Genomic DNA, 18406 nt, shown 5'->3' with positions numbered 1-18406 from the left:
CGTCCGAGAACGGAGTCTTCAGTGCTCCGTACACGGCGAATCCGATATCTCGTCGGTATGGAGGAGATTGAGTTCTCCTGTGATTCCGGTACCGAGGAGGAACAGGAATATGTCGGGGTTGAGGATTCTTCTTCCTGGAAGACACGGCACTACTGCGGTAGTGACTTTCATGTCTGGATGAGGAAGGAGAATCCTCCGTTTTCGTCTTCGGCTCTTGGCTCTTTTGCAGGAAGGCTAAGAACTCATCCTGCTTCTCAGCCAAGAACAGCTTGACAGCCTCATTCAAATCAGGCTGCTGGGAAGACTCAGTGGGGCGATTTTTGGAGCGGCCTGTTCCTTCGCCATGAGAACTGGTGGTGGATTTATCCCTAGGCTGTTTTCCAGACCTATGGGATGGATTGGCTTCCTCCTGGTTCTCACGGGCAGGAATGCGGGTACTCTGCGATCTGGTATGCATTTTTTGGGTGGAAAAAATGGATCAAAAATTCGCTTTATCACAAATTTTGTTCTCTGCTTCCCACAGACGGCGCCAGTGATGAATCCGCGAATTATTGATGATGATGAATGCTCGTAAAAATAAATTACGACACGGAAATTTTACGTGGTTCGATTTACTGAGGTAAATCTACGTCCACGGGGAGAAATGGGGGCAGGTTTGTATTGCTTGATCTGCGAATTACAGCTTACAACACAGACTTGCTATATGACTCTTTCTCTAGAGAGATTCTAACCTTTTTCTATCTGATCTAAGTTCTATTTATACAATGAACTAAGATCGTGGCTTGCATCACCACTAAGTCGTGGATGTCGTGTAGGTCATGGCCTAAGATCGTGGATGTAGTGTAGGTCATGGCCTACGATCGTGGCCTGAGTTGACACCACGTGGTAGTGGGTGTGTTGGAAGTTGTGGAAATCCTGTATGGGTCCACTAACTCCTTGTTCGGTCGAATACTGAGACCGAACTGCTTTGGTTGCCGATCTGAGAGTAGAGCTTGATGCCGACCTAAGAGCAGAGCTTGATTGGTTGGCTTTTGCCGAGCTGTAGGCTGAGGCCGAACTCTTACTGAGACCGAACTGCTTTGGTTGCCGATCTGAGAGCTTGATGCCGACCTAAGAGCAGAGCTTGATTGGTTGGCTTTTGCCGAGCTGTAGGCTGAGGCCGAACTCTTTGGTAATGCCGAACTCATACTCTTCCTTGGGCTTTGGGCTGATGGGCTTTGGGCTGATGGGCCGTCACTGCTGTTGGGCTTGTTTAGTCCGTACCCCATCAGAGTGCATACAAATGGTTTCAATGGAAACTTGCATATATAGCTTCGATATATATCTAAAAAGTATCGATATGACCCGTGTTTGAGGACACATGAGCTCCATTAGCGTCAATTTAGTGGGATATTTATACTATACATATAAAATATTTTATTAATATTTCAAATTAGTACAATATTTTTAAATTTATATAAAGTATACGAAAAGGTTCAATAGTGTTTCAAGTTAATGCAGTGTTATAAAAAGTTTTATACAAAAAACAAGATGGAATGTATGATCTATGAACACTTGCGGACCTTATGGGAGAACTTGCGCCATATGCAACAGAGCCTTCGCCTTCAGGCAGTACCGGTTTTAGACTTTTTAATTGGGGGTGCGAATTTTACGATGAATTAATGAATATACAACAAAAAATATATATATAATTGTATCTTAAAATAATGTTCAATTTAAAATTACACATATTACTACTAACACTTTTATAGAATGGCAAATTACATTTTCGATGTCTTGCCAAATACAATATTAATAACAAATAAAATAAATTAATATCTAAAACACAAAAAATCAAATTCATACAAATACAATAAAATTTGAAACTACCTAATATAGTAATATATACATATAAAAGAAGAAGAATAGGTACGTAAAAGAATGTACAATGGTAAAACAACATAAAATAAACTACGTTTAAGACAAACATAAAAAAATATAGTAAAAGAACTGCAATAATAAAAATCGAAGAAATACAACGTGAGGAAGAATCGAACCCTGCCTTCAAGTAGGAAAGAGACATCAGAAACGACTAGAGCAGATGCATAAATTGTAAGTTCTAACTCAATGTATATTTAAGAAGGATATATTTGGGGGTAAAGTTGTACCCCCTTTGTCATGAACCGGATCCGCCGGTGCCTTCAGGCCAACAAACATTGTTTCATCCTCGTCTTGCCATCGCCAAGCGACGTTGACATCCTCAAGGGAGTTGATACGAACATAACCAATGATGGCTCGAGACGTGAGGACCTCGTCACACCAAACTGATAGTTTGGAAGAGATTGGTGCAAACAATTGATACATGGATTAAAGGTTGGTTTCGAAACTTTTTATTATCATTGACGCATGGAACTGATTGTTTGGAAGAGATTAGAAGTGGCTTGGAGTTTTCGTATCCTCAAATGAGTAGGAATTGATGAATGTGATATGTTTTGTTGTTACGTTTTTACTTGCTTGTTTTTGTTTGTTGGGAGAAAGTAGCTGGGTGGTTGTGGGCGTGACTTGGCGTGGTAGTCTAGCTAGTCTTCTGTTATTTTTGCATTTTGGATCTACTTAGATTATAGTATTTAGATATCGTTTCTTTTTTTTTGTGATGCTGTTGTACTTGATCGGTAGACAGACTCCTAACTCACCAAGAATCTGATTTGAGCATTTTCTTTTCAAAAAAATCCCACCACAAGACCAAAAAAGAATGATACAATGCTAAAAAATGTATTATAGATTAGGTCAAATTAGTTATCTCTATTTTTTTATTGTCTTAATTTTGTCATTTAACTTATCATGTAATGAGTCAAGCATTATTATAAAACTCATTTCCAAAATTTCTTTAACGTAATTATATGATTGGTTAGGAAGTAGCATATTAAGTTGTTTGTATTTGGTTACACTTGTAGTAAGTCTCTCTTATTAATTACTTAATACAATAGAATATTATAAATCTTAGTTAAATCTCTCATATTATAGAACACAATAAAAGTTAAATCTCTTTTTCATTATTTTCTTCTAAAACGTTTCGAATCCTAACCCTAGGGACTCGAATTCTGGCACCTTTCCTCTCGGTCGATGTTTGGCCGGCCACCTCCATTGGTCTCTCTCGCCGATTGCCGATCACAGGCCTATCATGGTCATTCAATATTAGAGGGGAAATGTGCATTTCACAACTGAACATTTTACATGTGCATTTGACAACTGAACATTTTATAAATAATCCGGAATATACTATACATTATCCCTAAAATATATGTCCCCTCCATTGCCATGTAGTCATCTGAAAAATTGGCATTTTATCTAATAACATTATTACCATGCATGATTATTTTAAAATCCGAGCTCCTAGATAACTTAAATTTGATTTTTCTGAAACTATTTTAATAAAAGATTACGTAGCATAGCAACATCTTCTAATGTGGCAACTATTTTCACAATCTCATGTTAAGCGTTTATTACGAACCGACCATGAATATTGTTTGATTGTTTTGTGACTATTCATCAATTGGAGATCAATAAAGAAACTTGCTATTGAAGTAGTAAAACACAATAAAACTTAGCGGATCAAATTGATCTTGATCGTTATAGACGACTGTACTTTTATTTTTTTTAAACTCAAGTGAAAAAATATATACGTCGTGACTTTGTATTTATCAGCCCTAAAATAATAGGTTAGGGCTCGTTACAATTATACAACTTCAATTTTTCTTCAGAAGTTATGGTAAAAATATTTGGAATTCCTTCTGAAAGAAACCAACTACATAGTTAAAATAGTAGTACAATAAAAACTGCTCGGTTGGAACCATCGAGCGCAATGAGAGTATGGTGTGTATGTCACGACCGCCCCTTAGGGTTAATAAAAGCGGGCGATCGCGACTTAAAGGGGTTTAGATGAACGGCATAGAAGACTAGGGTTTTCAATAAAATTTGACTAAAAACTAAGTCTAATAAATAATGCGACCAAGAGTATTAGGGTTTAATGAATAAAGACTAGGGTTTAGCATTTATTCAAAAAGTGTAACGAGTTTCAAACATCCCATCATAAAATAGTTTCAGAATTTAAATGAAAAGTATTCTAAGAAAAATATCACAGCGGAAGCATCCAAGAGAAGAGTGACGTCATGTGTGAAGACACAACGACACTCGGAATTTCAAAACCAAAACAACCACAGTTCATTATTAGTTCCTGCTCAACACCGCCAACCGCCCGTCGCCGCTCAACCTACATATAGGGAAAACATATGCAGGGCTGAGTACTATGAAATAATACTCAGTGGCTCATGCCGAAAACATTGTAAATACAGTTTATGATATCATGCCGTACGTAAGTAACCGTCGGGGTTTTTCTTTAGAAAGGCCCGAGGCACTCAAAATCATTTTTTCATTTCAAACATCGACTGATCAGTCATTTTTCCCATAGACGTTAACCATATCTGCCAATACATGACAAGGAATGCGGCCGCAAACCAGGTCACTAGACCGGCCAGCCCGTACGCTAGCACACAGTCTACCATAGGTGTACACTAATCCAAGTAGGGTTTGCTGCCCTACGAGGACCCGAATTCGATTTATAAATAGTGGCAAAAACCACATCAGATAGGCACGTAAAAACCAAAACAAGGCATGAAATCACATTTATTCTCATTGATAAAACATTAGGACATGGTCCTTATTTAAAAAGAGAGCCCACCTCGATCCTTTAGTTTTCAAGTTTCGCTTTTCCTTTGGTATCACGCGTCTCGCACAAAATTTCACCTTTGGATAATGTGTCCCCGATTAGTCACTAACATGGACTAAAATCATGCATGTCCTAGATCACTCCCCTTTCCCAATCAACAATAGGAATCACATCATATCACCCATCTTTGCATATCACATCACCTCATCACATATGTAAACTCATGTATGTCATTCAAGCATACAAATATAGTTGTTTAACCAAAGTAGAGATCTGGCAGCTCTGCGCAACTTTTTTTGTAAAAATATTTAAAAATCATCCGACCTCCGATGGGGCTAAAACTTTATGACAAGGCAGTAGACTCATCAAATAACATTCAGTTTAAATTTCATGTCAAAATACCACTTTTAAGTCGGGCAAACCAAAGGCGTAACCTACTGGTCGAGAAAACACGTTTTTGGCAGAATCGCGCAGTCAACTTTAAAAATTCACCATAAATTCATCGTTTAGCCAAATGGGTCGAAATTTACACACAATATAGAAGACATCACGAAGTTTACACAGGAAGAAGAATCGGTCAAATCGGAGTTCGTTTGGTTGGTCAAAAATACATCAGAACACACTGTTCGGAAATCACAGATTTTCATACTGATAGCAATTCGAATTAGGGTTTATCCCTACTCATTCAAAATCAATCTTTTCATGGTTTTGATATACAATCATGCTCAAAAGAGTCCTTAAACACATATTTTCATGAAATCGCACATCAATCACCGAGGATTCAATAAATCAACAAGCAATTGCAATCAAAACGCACTCACACATATGATTTCACATTCCCACCGATTAAACCCTTAGATCTTCATTCCCTACACTCTCTACATGCATGAGGGAGTCAAAGAAAGTCTAGATGGAGAGGATTGAAGAATATGGGTTTGAATTTACCTTTTCTTGGACGAAATAATCGGTAGGAAGCAATTAAAACCTTGGTTCTTCAACAATCTCTTGGAAAATTGATAGGATCTTGAGTGAAATGGATAACAAGTGGGAGAAGAGATGAAAAAGGGGGTGGGGCGTGTGGTTTGAAGAAGTGGGCGTGTGATTTGTGTGTTAGGTTTAGGGGTTGATCCTTTGTTTATAGGATTAAGAAATATCCCACAATTAATTGAAGATTTGGGAGAATAATTGAAATAAATGATTGAGATATTTGGGAAGATTTTGGGGGAGGAAATGGCGTGTCATTGATGGAGAAATAAGGAGGATATTTTGTAAATCATGGCTATTTAATTAGCCATTGATTTAATTTAGTATTTTCACGGAGCAGAATAAAATAATACGGAGCAAGAAAATCAATAAAAACCCTCCCAAATAATATGAAAATAGGCGTGTTATTCAATTCCTCCCACAAGGAATAATTTCCAAATATTGATAAATAAAGTAGGGAAAGATTTGCTAGGATATTCCAATTAAAACATGGAAGGAAATAATTAGGGATCAAAATAATTAGTGAATAATTTCTTCTTCCACAAGCTAGGAGATTTCGAAATCTCCCTAATCAAAACAATAGGGGCCGATTTTATCAAGAAATAAATAAGATAATTAGGCTTTAGGATTTAATTTGGATAATTATCCCAAAACAAATAATTAAATCCAAGAAAAATAAATTCCTCTCCAAATAATAATAGTGGTCGAAAATTCCCTTCATAAAAGGGCAAGGTAATTATTTATGATCCTAATTAAATCTCACTCCCCGAAATAATATAATTCACCATGATATATTTCATTCCACATTAATTAATTTAAGCCACTTCATAAAATCAACGAATTTGACTCGATCAAATCAAAATTAGGTCACCATTTCAATCACATAATAAATCCGTCATTTAATTCGGCAATCAAAGCAATAAGTACAACATCTTAGGGTTCGAAAAATTAGGGTTCGAAAAGTGGGGCGTTACATCCTACCACTCTTAAAAGAAATTTCGTCCCGAAATTTGGTACTCTCATGGGAAGAGTTCTGGGTATAACTCCATCATCTTGTCCTCAAGCTCCCATGTGGCTTCTTCGTGCCCGTGGTTTCTCCACTGCACTTTCACGTAGGCAACTTGCTTATTTCTCACGTTCTGGACTTTTCGGTCTAAAATCGTTTGGGGTCTCTCCTCATAGCTCAGGTCCGAATTCAACGCGACCTCCTCGTAGTGAATCACGTGCTTTGGGTCGAACACGTATTTACGTAACTGTGACACATTAAAGACATTGTGCACGTTCCCAAGGTTCGGAGGTAGCGCCAAGCGATATGCAACAGGACCCACTCCTTCAAGGATTTCATACGGTCCAATAAATCGCGGTTTCAATTTTCCCTTGACGCCGAAACGTGTTATCCCTTTCGACGGGGATACTTTGAGGAAGACTTTGTCGCCAGCTTGAAATTGCAAGTCGGTTCGCCGTGCATCCGCGTATGACTTCTGTCTGTCTTGAGCTTCTTTTATCCTTTCACGAATTTGTCGAACGATTGCAACCATTTCTTCGACTGCGCCGGGCCCGAGTACCCTTCTCTCGCCAACTTCGTCCCAGTAGAGCGGGGATCTACACTTTCTCCCGTACAAGGCTTCGTACGGCGCCATGTTTATCGTTGCCTGGAAGCTGTTGTTGTAGGCGAATTCGATCAAGGGGAGTGCGGACTCCCAACTTCCTCCTCGGTCTAACACTACGGCTCTCAACATATCCTCGAGGGTTTGGATCGCCCTCTCGGATTGTCCGTCCGTCTGCGGGTGAAACGCCGTGCTAAAATTCAAACGAGTCCCTAGCTCCCGTTGTAGGCTGATCCAAAATCTTGAAGTGAACTTCGGGTCACGATCAGACGTGATCGTCACTGGGACTCCATGCAGTCGCACTATTTCCCTTATATAAATTTGAGCTAGCTTATTTGATCCATAGGTTATGGGAATCGGTATGAAGTGCGCACTCTTGGTGAGTCGGTCTATAACTACCCAGATGGCAGTATTCCCTCTTTGCGTCTTTGGCAATGCTGTCACAAAATCCATGGCGATATGCTCCCATTTCCACTCGGGAATTTCTAGTGGTTGCAACTTTCCGTACGGTCGTTGATGTAGAGCCTTCACCTGTTGGCAGGCTAAGCAGCGCTCCACAAATGCCGCTATATCCCTCTTCATACCATTCCACCAAAAGGTCTTCTTCAAGTCTTGATACATCTTCGTACTCCCTGGGTGGGCGGTGTAAGGAGTCTCATGTGTTTCACTCATGATTTCGTTTTTGAGTCCTTCGTCACTCGGTATGCAGAGTCTCCCTTCGAATGTGAGAGCATTGTCGGATTCCTCACGGAAATTCCCAGATTCGCCAGTTCTTACTTCGACTCGAATTTCTTCCAATTTCGCGTCCATGCGCTGGGCTTCAACAATTCTTGTTCTTAGATCAGGTGTAACCATCAAGGTGGCAATTCGACCCTTCACTGTTTCGGGTGCCCTTACCACTTCCAAACGCATCTTGCTAAATTCGCGTATCAAGCTTTCTTCTTTGGTGAGAAAAGCAGCCAGTTGGGAATGACTCTTCCGGCTCAAGGCATCTGCCACTACATTTGCCTTGCCGGGGTGGTAGTTGATGCCACAATCATAGTCCTTTACCAATTCGAGCCATCTTCGTTGTCGCATGTTCAAATCCTTTTGCTCGAAGAAATATTTCAGGCTCTTGTGGTCCGTAAAGATCTCACACCGAACTCCGTAGAGATGATGTCTCCAAATCTTTAAGGCATGTACCACCGCTGCCAGTTCCAAATCGTGGGTTGGATAGTTCAACTCGTGTGGCCTCAATTGCCGGGATGCGTAAGCAATCACCTTGTTGTTTTGCATCAACACACATCCAAGTCCCACCTTCGAAGCGTCCGTGTATACCACGTAGCTCATTCCAGGCTCTGGCACGGCTAAGATTGGTGCGGTGGTCAGTTTATCCTTCAAAAGTTGAAAACTTGCCTCACACTCCGGGGTCCAATTGACTTTTACCCCCTTCTTGAGTTGTTGGGTGGGTCATTGGTCTCGCTATCTTGGAAAATCCCTCTATAAATCTTCGGTAGTATCCTGCCAAACCCAGGAAGCTTCGAATCTCATTTGGTGTCGAAGGTGCCTTCCATTGTTGTACCGCCTCAACCTTGGCGGGATCCACTCGGATTCCTTCTGCCGACACAATGTGACCTAGAAAGTTGACTTCTTTCAGCCAAAACTCACACTTGCTGAATTTGGCGTATAGCTTCTCGGTCCTCAACGTCTCCAAGGTAATTCGCAGATGCTCCTCGTGCTCTTTCTCATCCTTCGAGTAAACAAGTACGTCATCTATGAAGACCAAGACGAATTTATCCAAGTATGGGTGGAATACTCGGTTCATCAAATCCATGAATACTGCGGGTGCATTTGTCAATCCGAACGGCATTACAACAAACTCATAGTGACCATATCTTGTGCGAAAAGCGGTCTTTGGTATGTCCTCCCTTCGGACTCTCAATTGATGGTATCCGGACCTTAGGTCCATCTTTGAGAACACACCGGCTCCTCGGAGTTGATCGAATAGGTCATCTATTCTCGGCAGTGGGTACTTGTTTTTTTAGGGTCATTTTGTTCAACTCCCTATAGTCGATACACATCCTCATCGACCCATCCTTCTTCTTGACAAAGAGCACCGGAGTGCCCCACGGTGAGACACTGGGTCTAATGAAACCCAGGTCCATAAGCTCTTGAAGTTGTATCTTGAGTTCCTCTAACTCTTTAGGCGCCATTCGGTATGGTGCCTTGGACACGGGTGCCGACCCTGGCTCTAGGTCGATTGTGAACTCCAATTGTCGATCTGGCGGTGGTCCAGACAAAGCTTCGGGGAAGACGTCTGGAAACTCTCGTACAACGGCAACATCTTCCACTTTCATTTCTCCTTTCTCCTCTCCTTGTAGATAGACAAGATAAGCAGGACGCCCTTTTCTCACCATCGCACTAGCTTGAAGAGCGGAGATGATAGACGTTCGCCGGTTCATCGAGATTCCATAGTATATGGTGGGTTCCTTCCCCGGGGCTTGCAGAGATATTTGTCTCTCCTTGCAACGAATAGTAGCAAAATTCGTAGCTGACCAATCCATTCCCAAAATTATGTCAATATCCCCCATTGCCATGACTTGTAGGTTGTGAGCGATTAACTTAAGTCCTCCCATAACAATTTCTACGTTCGAGCATGTTCGAGAAACCTCTATTACCCCTCCCACTGGTGAGGACACCATCATCTTATGTTCAGATTTGTAAGCAGGTAAACTTAAGGTGTCCACACACAATTCAGATATGAATGAATGTGATGCGCCCGTATCAAACAATACAACAATGGGTGTGTCGAGGATTTTGCCCATACCTGTCAGGTTTCCCTTCTCGTGACTCCCATGTTCAGTCTTGGGTTGTTTCTGACTCAAGGCATATGCTCTAGCCTGAGAAGGGAGTCTTGGGCGGTAAGGTTGTTGTTGTCGCGTAGGTTGATCGCGATTTCCCCTTGATTCAATTTGCAGTGCCCTTGGCTGCTGGCGGGATCCTTGAGTGTTCTGCCTCGACCCCATTCCCACATTCTTGCTCGGACACTCTCTAGAGAAGTGGCCATTTCCCCCACAGTTAAAGCACTTGGTGGTGTTCTGAATTCTACACTCTCCAAAATGGTACTTGGAGCACACATTGCATTGGGGTGGCTTGGGCCGAAAGTCGCCTCTCTGGTTGGATGAGTTTTGCCCTCCACCATACTGTGGTCGGTTCTGGATGGGCTGGTACCTCTTGTTGTCATATGGGGTCCCATTCCCCTCCCACTTTCTCTTCTCTCGAGAGTGGTGTGGTGGAGGTAGTGCCAAAGTAGTGTTTTCCTTCATCCTCTCCTTGGGCATAGCTGCCTCAATATCTAGCGCAAGGGCTAACGCTTCCGCGTAGGAGAGTCTCCCACGACTAGCCAACGACATCCTTATCTCATGCCTTAGTCCCTCACGGAACTTTTCAGCCAGCTTCTCGTCAGTATCGACTTGGTCAGGTGCGTACCGGGTCATGTTGTTGAGCGCACGGTCATATTCGGTCACAGTCATGCGCCCTTGGGTCAAATTGTAGAATTCAGATGCCTTTGCCTTCCGGTAGCTCTTGGGCACGTACTTATTATATATTTCTGTCTTGAAGCCTTCCCAAGTCATCCCCGCTGCTTGATCTCGGGGCATTGTCTTCATCCTGGTATCCCACCAGAAGTCAGCAGACTCGGTTAGTTGGTAGGTCACACAACTCAACCGTTCCCTATCATTGCACCCTAAGATTGCAAAAATGCGCTCCAATGCGCGTATCCATGATTCAGCCTGGGCCGGTTCTCCCATTCCATCAAAGACGGGAGGTTTTTGCTCTAGAAAAAGCTTCACAGTTTCACGGTCAACCGGAGGTGGAGGAGGCGGTGGTGGAGGGATGGGTTGTGTCACACTCTCTTCCATCGTCTGAGGGGTAGGTTCGGGATTGTTACGTCTTATGTTGCGTCTTGGCGGCATTCTGATTCAGTACCACACGAGTTACTATCGCATTTATTCAAAATCCAAGAATAGTCATGTGGCATAGTTGAAAAGTGGAGATCAAGGGGCAATTGCATCATAAAGAGCTTTTGCAAAGGTATCAAATACAATTGCACAGAATGATAACAAGAGAGCAATTGCAAAATAGCATAGCAGGAGGTGATTGTAGAAGAAGGCGATTGCTCAACAGGGTAGAAAAAGGTAATTGTTTAATAATGTAACAAAAGACAATTGTACAATAGAATAGCAAAACATAAGGGCACAATTGGGATAGAAAAAGGCAGTTGCACAACAGAATAATACAATTGCATAATAAGACGGCAAAAGGCAATTGTACAATGGAGTGGTCAAAAGATAGTTGCGCAATAGTACATCAAAGGTAATTGTGCAATATGATAGAAAGTGACAATTACAATATAGTATAGCAAGAGGCCATTGCGTCATAGGCTAGCAAAAGATAATCGCACAAAAGATAATAAGGGATGGTACCAAATCATTACACAATAGGATAGCAAAAGACAAGAATTTCCCATAGAAATATGAAAAGTTGCCTCGAAGAGGTCTTAGTTCCATTATAACGAAAACAAATGACAAAACGATGTCAAGGTCAAGCAAAAATGGTAAAGTATCCAAAACATGGGAAATCGTAATAAAATATTATAGAATTATTATGTTTAATCCCTTCCATCCTCATCTTCCTTCTCCTCGGTCTCTCCAACGCTCTCTCTAATTGGGTCCTCCTCCTCTACGGGATCCTCTTCCTCGGGATCCTCTTCCTCACTTTCCTCCTCGACACCCGCAGGTGGAGGGGTCATCCCAAACCTCCCATTGACCTCTCTGTTGCTTCTTTGAGGGGCTGCGACACGCATCCCGAGTCTCCTTCTCTTAGGAACACGGGAGACGCGTGGCTCCTCGTCGCATCGATACTTCCGCATGCGGGCTGTACCCGGCGGATAGATATGTGGAGGTGGATCACGTGGCGGTCCATCAAATGCCGCTGTCATGGCCGGAAGCAGCACCTTTATAAGGCCAACCAAATCCCCTCGCGCGGTGTAATCGAGCGGGCTATACCATATGAAAAACTGAGACGCCTGAGCGGTCCACTCGCTCCAAGGAGATGGTAGAGTGTGGATGAGCTTTTGGATCCCCTCGTGATGGGTAGCTCCCCCATATGCATAGGCGTTCATCCATTTACTGTAAAACTCGGTGACGTAGGTCATGAGGAAGAGCTCCCCGTCCCACTCGTAATCTCGGTAGCGCTCAACCGGGTGGTCCCTTTCGCTGGAGTAGCGATTACGCATCAGAGCATAATACCGTTGGGCCATAAAAACTCAGCATCAGCACAAGGATCGAAAGAAATAACGGTGTATGAGGTTTCGAATGATGCTGAGAATATGATGGGTGCGTATATATAAATCTCCAATGATGGAGGTGTGCGGGTAGTATCATATCAAGAATGAATGGAATTTCATTTCCGAAGCAAAAAGGTTCGTGCGTTTTTGCATTTCGTTAAGTCGCGATATATATCCCCACGCGTCGCTTGCCTTGCGTTAGGCTTTTCCTGCCTCCACGTTCGACACTATCTCAAAATTTTTCATTCATACATGATTTACAATTATGTATAGCAGCATGCTCAAGTTCTTTCACATATTGCCTCATAAAGCAATTGAATAATCACAATCATATAACTTCATTCATCCAACGTATATAGAGTTATCACATATTTGCCAATTTTTCCTTATCAAGTAAAATACAAGTTCATCGCATAACGACATTCATCATCTTGGGCATAAGCGCAAATATCAATTCCATATCCATGCATTTTCATCCATTCATATTCCAAGCAAAAATTTCGAAAATATCATATCAACTTTGTTCCCCATCGAAAATTTCAACTTCGGTTAATCAAATCCAAAACTCACAAAAGTATTTTTACCTCTTTTTTTTTTGTGGTTGGGCGGAGACGAGTTGTGGTGTTGAGCTATCGATGTTTATCAATTTATCAAATTACACATGCATAGATTTTGACTCAAACAAGACTCTTGGGTCCAGAGCGGAAAGAACTGAGGCTTTGATACCAAACTGTCACGACCGCCCCTTAGGGTTAATAAAAGCGGGCGATCGCGACTTAAAGGGGTTTAGATGAACGGCATAGAAGACTAGGGTTTTCAATAAAATTTGACTAAAAACTAAGTCTAATAAATAATGCGACCAAGAGTATTAGGGTTTAATGAATAAAGACTAGGGTTTAGCATTTATTCAAAAAGTGTAACGAGTTTCAAACATCCCATCATAAAATAGTTTCAGAATTTAAATGAAAAGTATTCTAAGAAAAATATCACAGCGGAAGCATCCAAGAGAAGAGTGACGTCATGTGTGAAGACACAACGACACTCGGAATTTCAAAACCAAAACAACCACAGTTCATTATTAGTTCCTGCTCAACACCGCCAACCGCCCGTCGCCGCTCAACCTACATATAGGGAAAACATATGCAGGGCTGAGTACTATGAAATAATACTCAGTGGCTCATGCCGAAAACATTGTAAATACAGTTTATGATATCATGCCGTACGTAAGTAACCGTCGGGGTTTTTCTTTAGAAAGGCCCGAGGCACTCAAAATCATTTTTTCATTTCAAACATCGACTGATCAGTCATTTTTCCCATAGACGTTAACCATATCTGCCAATACATGACAAGGAATGCGGCCGCAAACCAGGTCACTAGACCGGCCAGCCCGTACGCTAGCACACAGTCTACCATAGGTGTACACTAATCCAAGTAGGGTTTGCTGCCCTACGAGGACCCGAATTCGATTTATAAATAGTGGCAAAAACCACATCAGATAGGCACGTAAAAACCAAAACAAGGCATGAAATCACATTTATTCTCATTGATAAAACATTAGGACATGGTCCTTATTTAAAAAGAGAGCCCACCTCGATCCTTTAGTTTTCAAGTTTCGCTTTTCCTTTGGTATCACGCGTCTCGCACAAAATTTCACCTTTGGATAATGTGTCCCCGATTAGTCACTAACATGGACTAAAATCATGCATGTCCTAGATCACTCCCCTTTCCCAATCAACAATAGGAATCACATCATATCACCCATCTTTGCATATCACATCACCTCATCACATATGTAAACTCATGTATGTCATTCAAGCATACAAATATAGTTGTTTAACCAAAGTAGAGATCTGGCAGCTCTGCGCAACTTTTTTTGTAAAAATATTTAAAAATCATCCGACCTCCGATGGGGCTAAAACTTTATGACAAGGCAGTAGACTCATCAAATAACATTCAGTTTAAATTTCATGTCAAAATACCACTTTTAAGTCGGGCAAACCAAAGGCGTAACCTACTGGTCGAGAAAACACGTTTTTGGCAGAATCGCGCAGTCAACTTTAAAAATTCACCATAAATTCATCGTTTAGCCAAATGGGTCGAAATTTACACACAATATAGAAGACATCACGAAGTTTACACAGGAAGAAGAATCGGTCAAATCGGAGTTCGTTTGGTTGGTCAAAAATACATCAGAACACACTGTTCGGAAATCACAGATTTTCATACTGATAGCAATTCGAATTAGGGTTTATCCCTACTCATTCAAAATCAATCTTTTCATGGTTTTGATATACAATCATGCTCAAAAGAGTCCTTAAACACATATTTTCATGAAATCGCACATCAATCACCGAGGATTCAATAAATCAACAAGCAATTGCAATCAAAACGCACTCACACATATGATTTCACATTCCCACCGATTAAACCCTTAGATCTTCATTCCCTACACTCTCTACATGCATGAGGGAGTCAAAGAAAGTCTAGATGGAGAGGATTGAAGAATATGGGTTTGAATTTACCTTTTCTTGGACGAAATAATCGGTAGGAAGCAATTAAAACCTTGGTTCTTCAACAATCTCTTGGAAAATTGATAGGATCTTGAGTGAAATGGATAACAAGTGGGAGAAGAGATGAAAAAGGGGGTGGGGCGTGTGGTTTGAAGAAGTGGGCGTGTGATTTGTGTGTTAGGTTTAGGGGTTGATCCTTTGTTTATAGGATTAAGAAATATCCCACAATTAATTGAAGATTTGGGAGAATAATTGAAATAAATGATTGAGATATTTGGGAAGATTTTGGGGGAGGAAATGGCGTGTCATTGATGGAGAAATAAGGAGGATATTTTGTAAATCATGGCTATTTAATTAGCCATTGATTTAATTTAGTATTTTCACGGAGCAGAATAAAATAATACGGAGCAAGAAAATCAATAAAAACCCTCCCAAATAATATGAAAATAGGCGTGTTATTCAATTCCTCCCACAAGGAATAATTTCCAAATATTGATAAATAAAGTAGGGAAAGATTTGCTAGGATATTCCAATTAAAACATGGAAGGAAATAATTAGGGATCAAAATAATTAGTGAATAATTTCTTCTTCCACAAGCTAGGAGATTTCGAAATCTCCCTAATCAAAACAATAGGGGCCGATTTTATCAAGAAATAAATAAGATAATTAGGCTTTAGGATTTAATTTGGATAATTATCCCAAAACAAATAATTAAATCCAAGAAAAATAAATTCCTCTCCAAATAATAATAGTGGTCGAAAATTCCCTTCATAAAAGGGCAAGGTAATTATTTATGATCCTAATTAAATCTCACTCCCCGAAATAATATAATTCACCATGATATATTTCATTCCACATTAATTAATTTAAGCCACTTCATAAAATCAACGAATTTGACTCGATCAAATCAAAATTAGGTCACCATTTCAATCACATAATAAATCCGTCATTTAATTCGGCAATCAAAGCAATAAGTACAACATCTTAGGGTTCGAAAAATTAGGGTTCGAAAAGTGGGGCGTTACAGTGTAATGCCATCTTCAGAGCCAACGAAGAAATCCAAAAGTTCCAGGGGTATTACCTCTAGGAAGAGCGGTCGGCGGGGAGCGGCAGGAGCGAGCTTATGGTGAAGCAAACTATATCCCACATCGGAGAATGAACAAGAGTTGCAAGCATATAAATGGGCTACTTGTAAGCATATAAATGAGCTACTCCAACTCCATTAGTATGAGGCCTTTTGGGGAATACCCCAAGAGCAAAACCGTGAGGGCTTGTCCCAAAGCGGACAATATCATACTAATGTGGAGTTCGGGTGTACACCACCGGGATCCCAACAGTGGTATCAGAGCCCTGGTTCAGGGGCTGGGCCTGTGTGGCTCGGGGTTCGGTGGATTGTGCTAGCAAGTTCTCCGATGTCTTTGTGTAAGCTCGACCAAGACCTGTGGTGACCTGGTGACCTGTAACATGGGGGCACAGACATATGGTCTTGGTCTGGTGGTCTTGGTTTGAGGGGAGGATTGTGGTGAAGCAAACCATATCCCACATCGAAGAATGAACAAGAGTTGCAAGCATATAAATGGGCTACTCCAACTCCATTAGTATGAGGCCTTTTGGGGAATACCCCAAGAGCAAAACCGTGAGGGCTTGTCCCAAAGCGGACAATATCATACTAATGTGGAGTTCGGGTGTGCACCACCGGGATCCCAACAGTGGTATCAGAGCCCTGGTTCAGGGGCTGGGCCTGTGTGGCTCGCGGTTCGGTGGGTTGTGCTTGCAAGTTCTCCGATGTCTTTGTGTAAGCTCGACCAAGACCTGTGGTGACCTGGTGACCTGTAACATGGGGGCACAGACATGTGGTCTTGGTCTGGTGGTCTTGGTTTGAGGGGAGGATTGTGGTGAAGCAAACCATATCCCACATCGGAGAATGAACAAGAGTTGCAAGCATATAAATGGGCTACTTGTAAGCATATAAACGGGCTACTCCAACTCCATTAGTATGAAGCCTTTTGGGGAATACCCCAAGAGCAAAACCGTGAGGGCTTGTCCCAAAGTGGACAATATCATACTAATGTGGAGTTCGGGTGTGCACCACCGGGACCCAACAGAGCTCGACATCATCAGTGCCGCGTTGGCGACCTACCAATCCCAACATTACAAACCGTTCAAGTACCTCGGCACTTGGCAAGAGGTGCGTGTGCATCCGAAGTATAAGGGAGGCGTATCATCCTCCTCCAGCTCCTCCAGCAAAAGGTCGAGGTCGGTATCCCTATCCGATGCCGGCGAGGATGAGGTGGCTAGCCAGCTTGCCGGAGCTAACTTGGGTAGCCCCGACGCCGGCCCGAGCAGTTCCCAACGCCGGCCGCAAGGAAGGAAGAAGGCGGCAACGACCAACCGCCATCGCGCCACGACTCCATCCGCTCCGCTCCCTTTGTGCCACCTCTACCCCCACCAACTCGTTGTACAGCCTTTTGGCTCAACTCAATTTGGCCGATAGGTCTCGGATGACTCCCGAGCAACTTGATTCACATTTGACAATGATACGGGGTCTCCGAAAAATATTGGGGACAAGGCCAGAGGACTAGTCTTCCACGGGGGCATTTTTTAGCCTTTAATTATGTAGTTTTTAATTTATAGGATTTTAATTATGTAATTTTTATTTTTTAGGATTTTAATTATATAATTTTTAATTTTTTTGTAATTTGTAATAGTATTCCGGGTATTTTTAATGCATTTTAATATTGTGAAAATGTTTTTATATAATTGAATAATAGAATGGTGAGATCCTTGAGCATGTCCTTGCAGAAGAACATGTACCTGGATGTTGTACTCTTGGTGAAGAACAGATAGTAAAAAAATAATAAAAGTGGATCCGGGACCACGTTCGTGCTTTCTTGAGGTGGATGCTGTGAAAAGTAGAGAAAAGCATGCTTTGATAGAATTGTAAATGATTTCGGTGAGTGGTGAATTGTTGAAAATTGTAAAACCAAAATATCACGCGGCTTCAACATTCAACCAATTCATTATTTATGGCTAGCTATAAAAGTCAATCAACAATCAAACTCGTCACTGTCAAATCCAGTTAAAATAGCCCAAATATTTAAAAAATAAATATTTAATCTAGTTTTTCCAACATAGTAATACCAGTATATAACTACGCATCTCTCTTTATTTTATGACTCCTATATGACGAGGAGACTGCATCGCTCTCTTATCTGTCTCTTATCTCGTCTCGGAGAGATGAAATGGCGTTGCAGCGTTCCGTCTCATCTCGTCA

The 18406-nt window shown here is 41.5% G+C and overlaps 1 protein-coding gene and 1 long non-coding RNA gene across 2 annotated transcripts; both read right to left on the bottom strand.

Moving 5' to 3' along the window:
- Positions 1–4002: 4002 nt before the first annotated feature.
- Positions 4003–5960, bottom strand: LOC121808226. The gene is made up of 3 exons (XR_006052141.1): positions 5651–5960; positions 4718–4782; positions 4003–4249 (listed from the first exon to the last, which is right to left on the bottom strand). It is a non-coding gene; the product is annotated as an uncharacterized LOC121808226 (long non-coding RNA).
- A 5819-nt stretch (positions 5961–11779) lies between these two features.
- Positions 11780–15529, bottom strand: LOC121808205. Its single transcript, XM_042208597.1, has 3 exons — positions 15145–15529; positions 14212–14276; positions 11780–13743 (listed from the first exon to the last, which is right to left on the bottom strand). The coding sequence occupies exon 3, from the start codon at positions 12593–12595 to the stop codon at positions 11945–11947; it is 651 nt and encodes a 216-aa protein (XP_042064531.1). The 5' UTR covers positions 12596–13743; positions 14212–14276; positions 15145–15529; the 3' UTR covers positions 11780–11944.
- Positions 15530–18406: the final 2877 nt, after the last annotated feature.

The sequence above is a fragment of the Salvia splendens genome, chromosome 6 (genome assembly GCF_004379255.2).
Source record: "Salvia splendens isolate huo1 chromosome 6, SspV2, whole genome shotgun sequence".
Lineage (NCBI taxonomy): Eukaryota > Viridiplantae > Streptophyta > Magnoliopsida > Lamiales > Lamiaceae > Salvia > Salvia splendens.
Note: the sequence above shows the minus strand (reverse complement) of the source record. Positions and strands in the feature narration are given on the sequence as shown.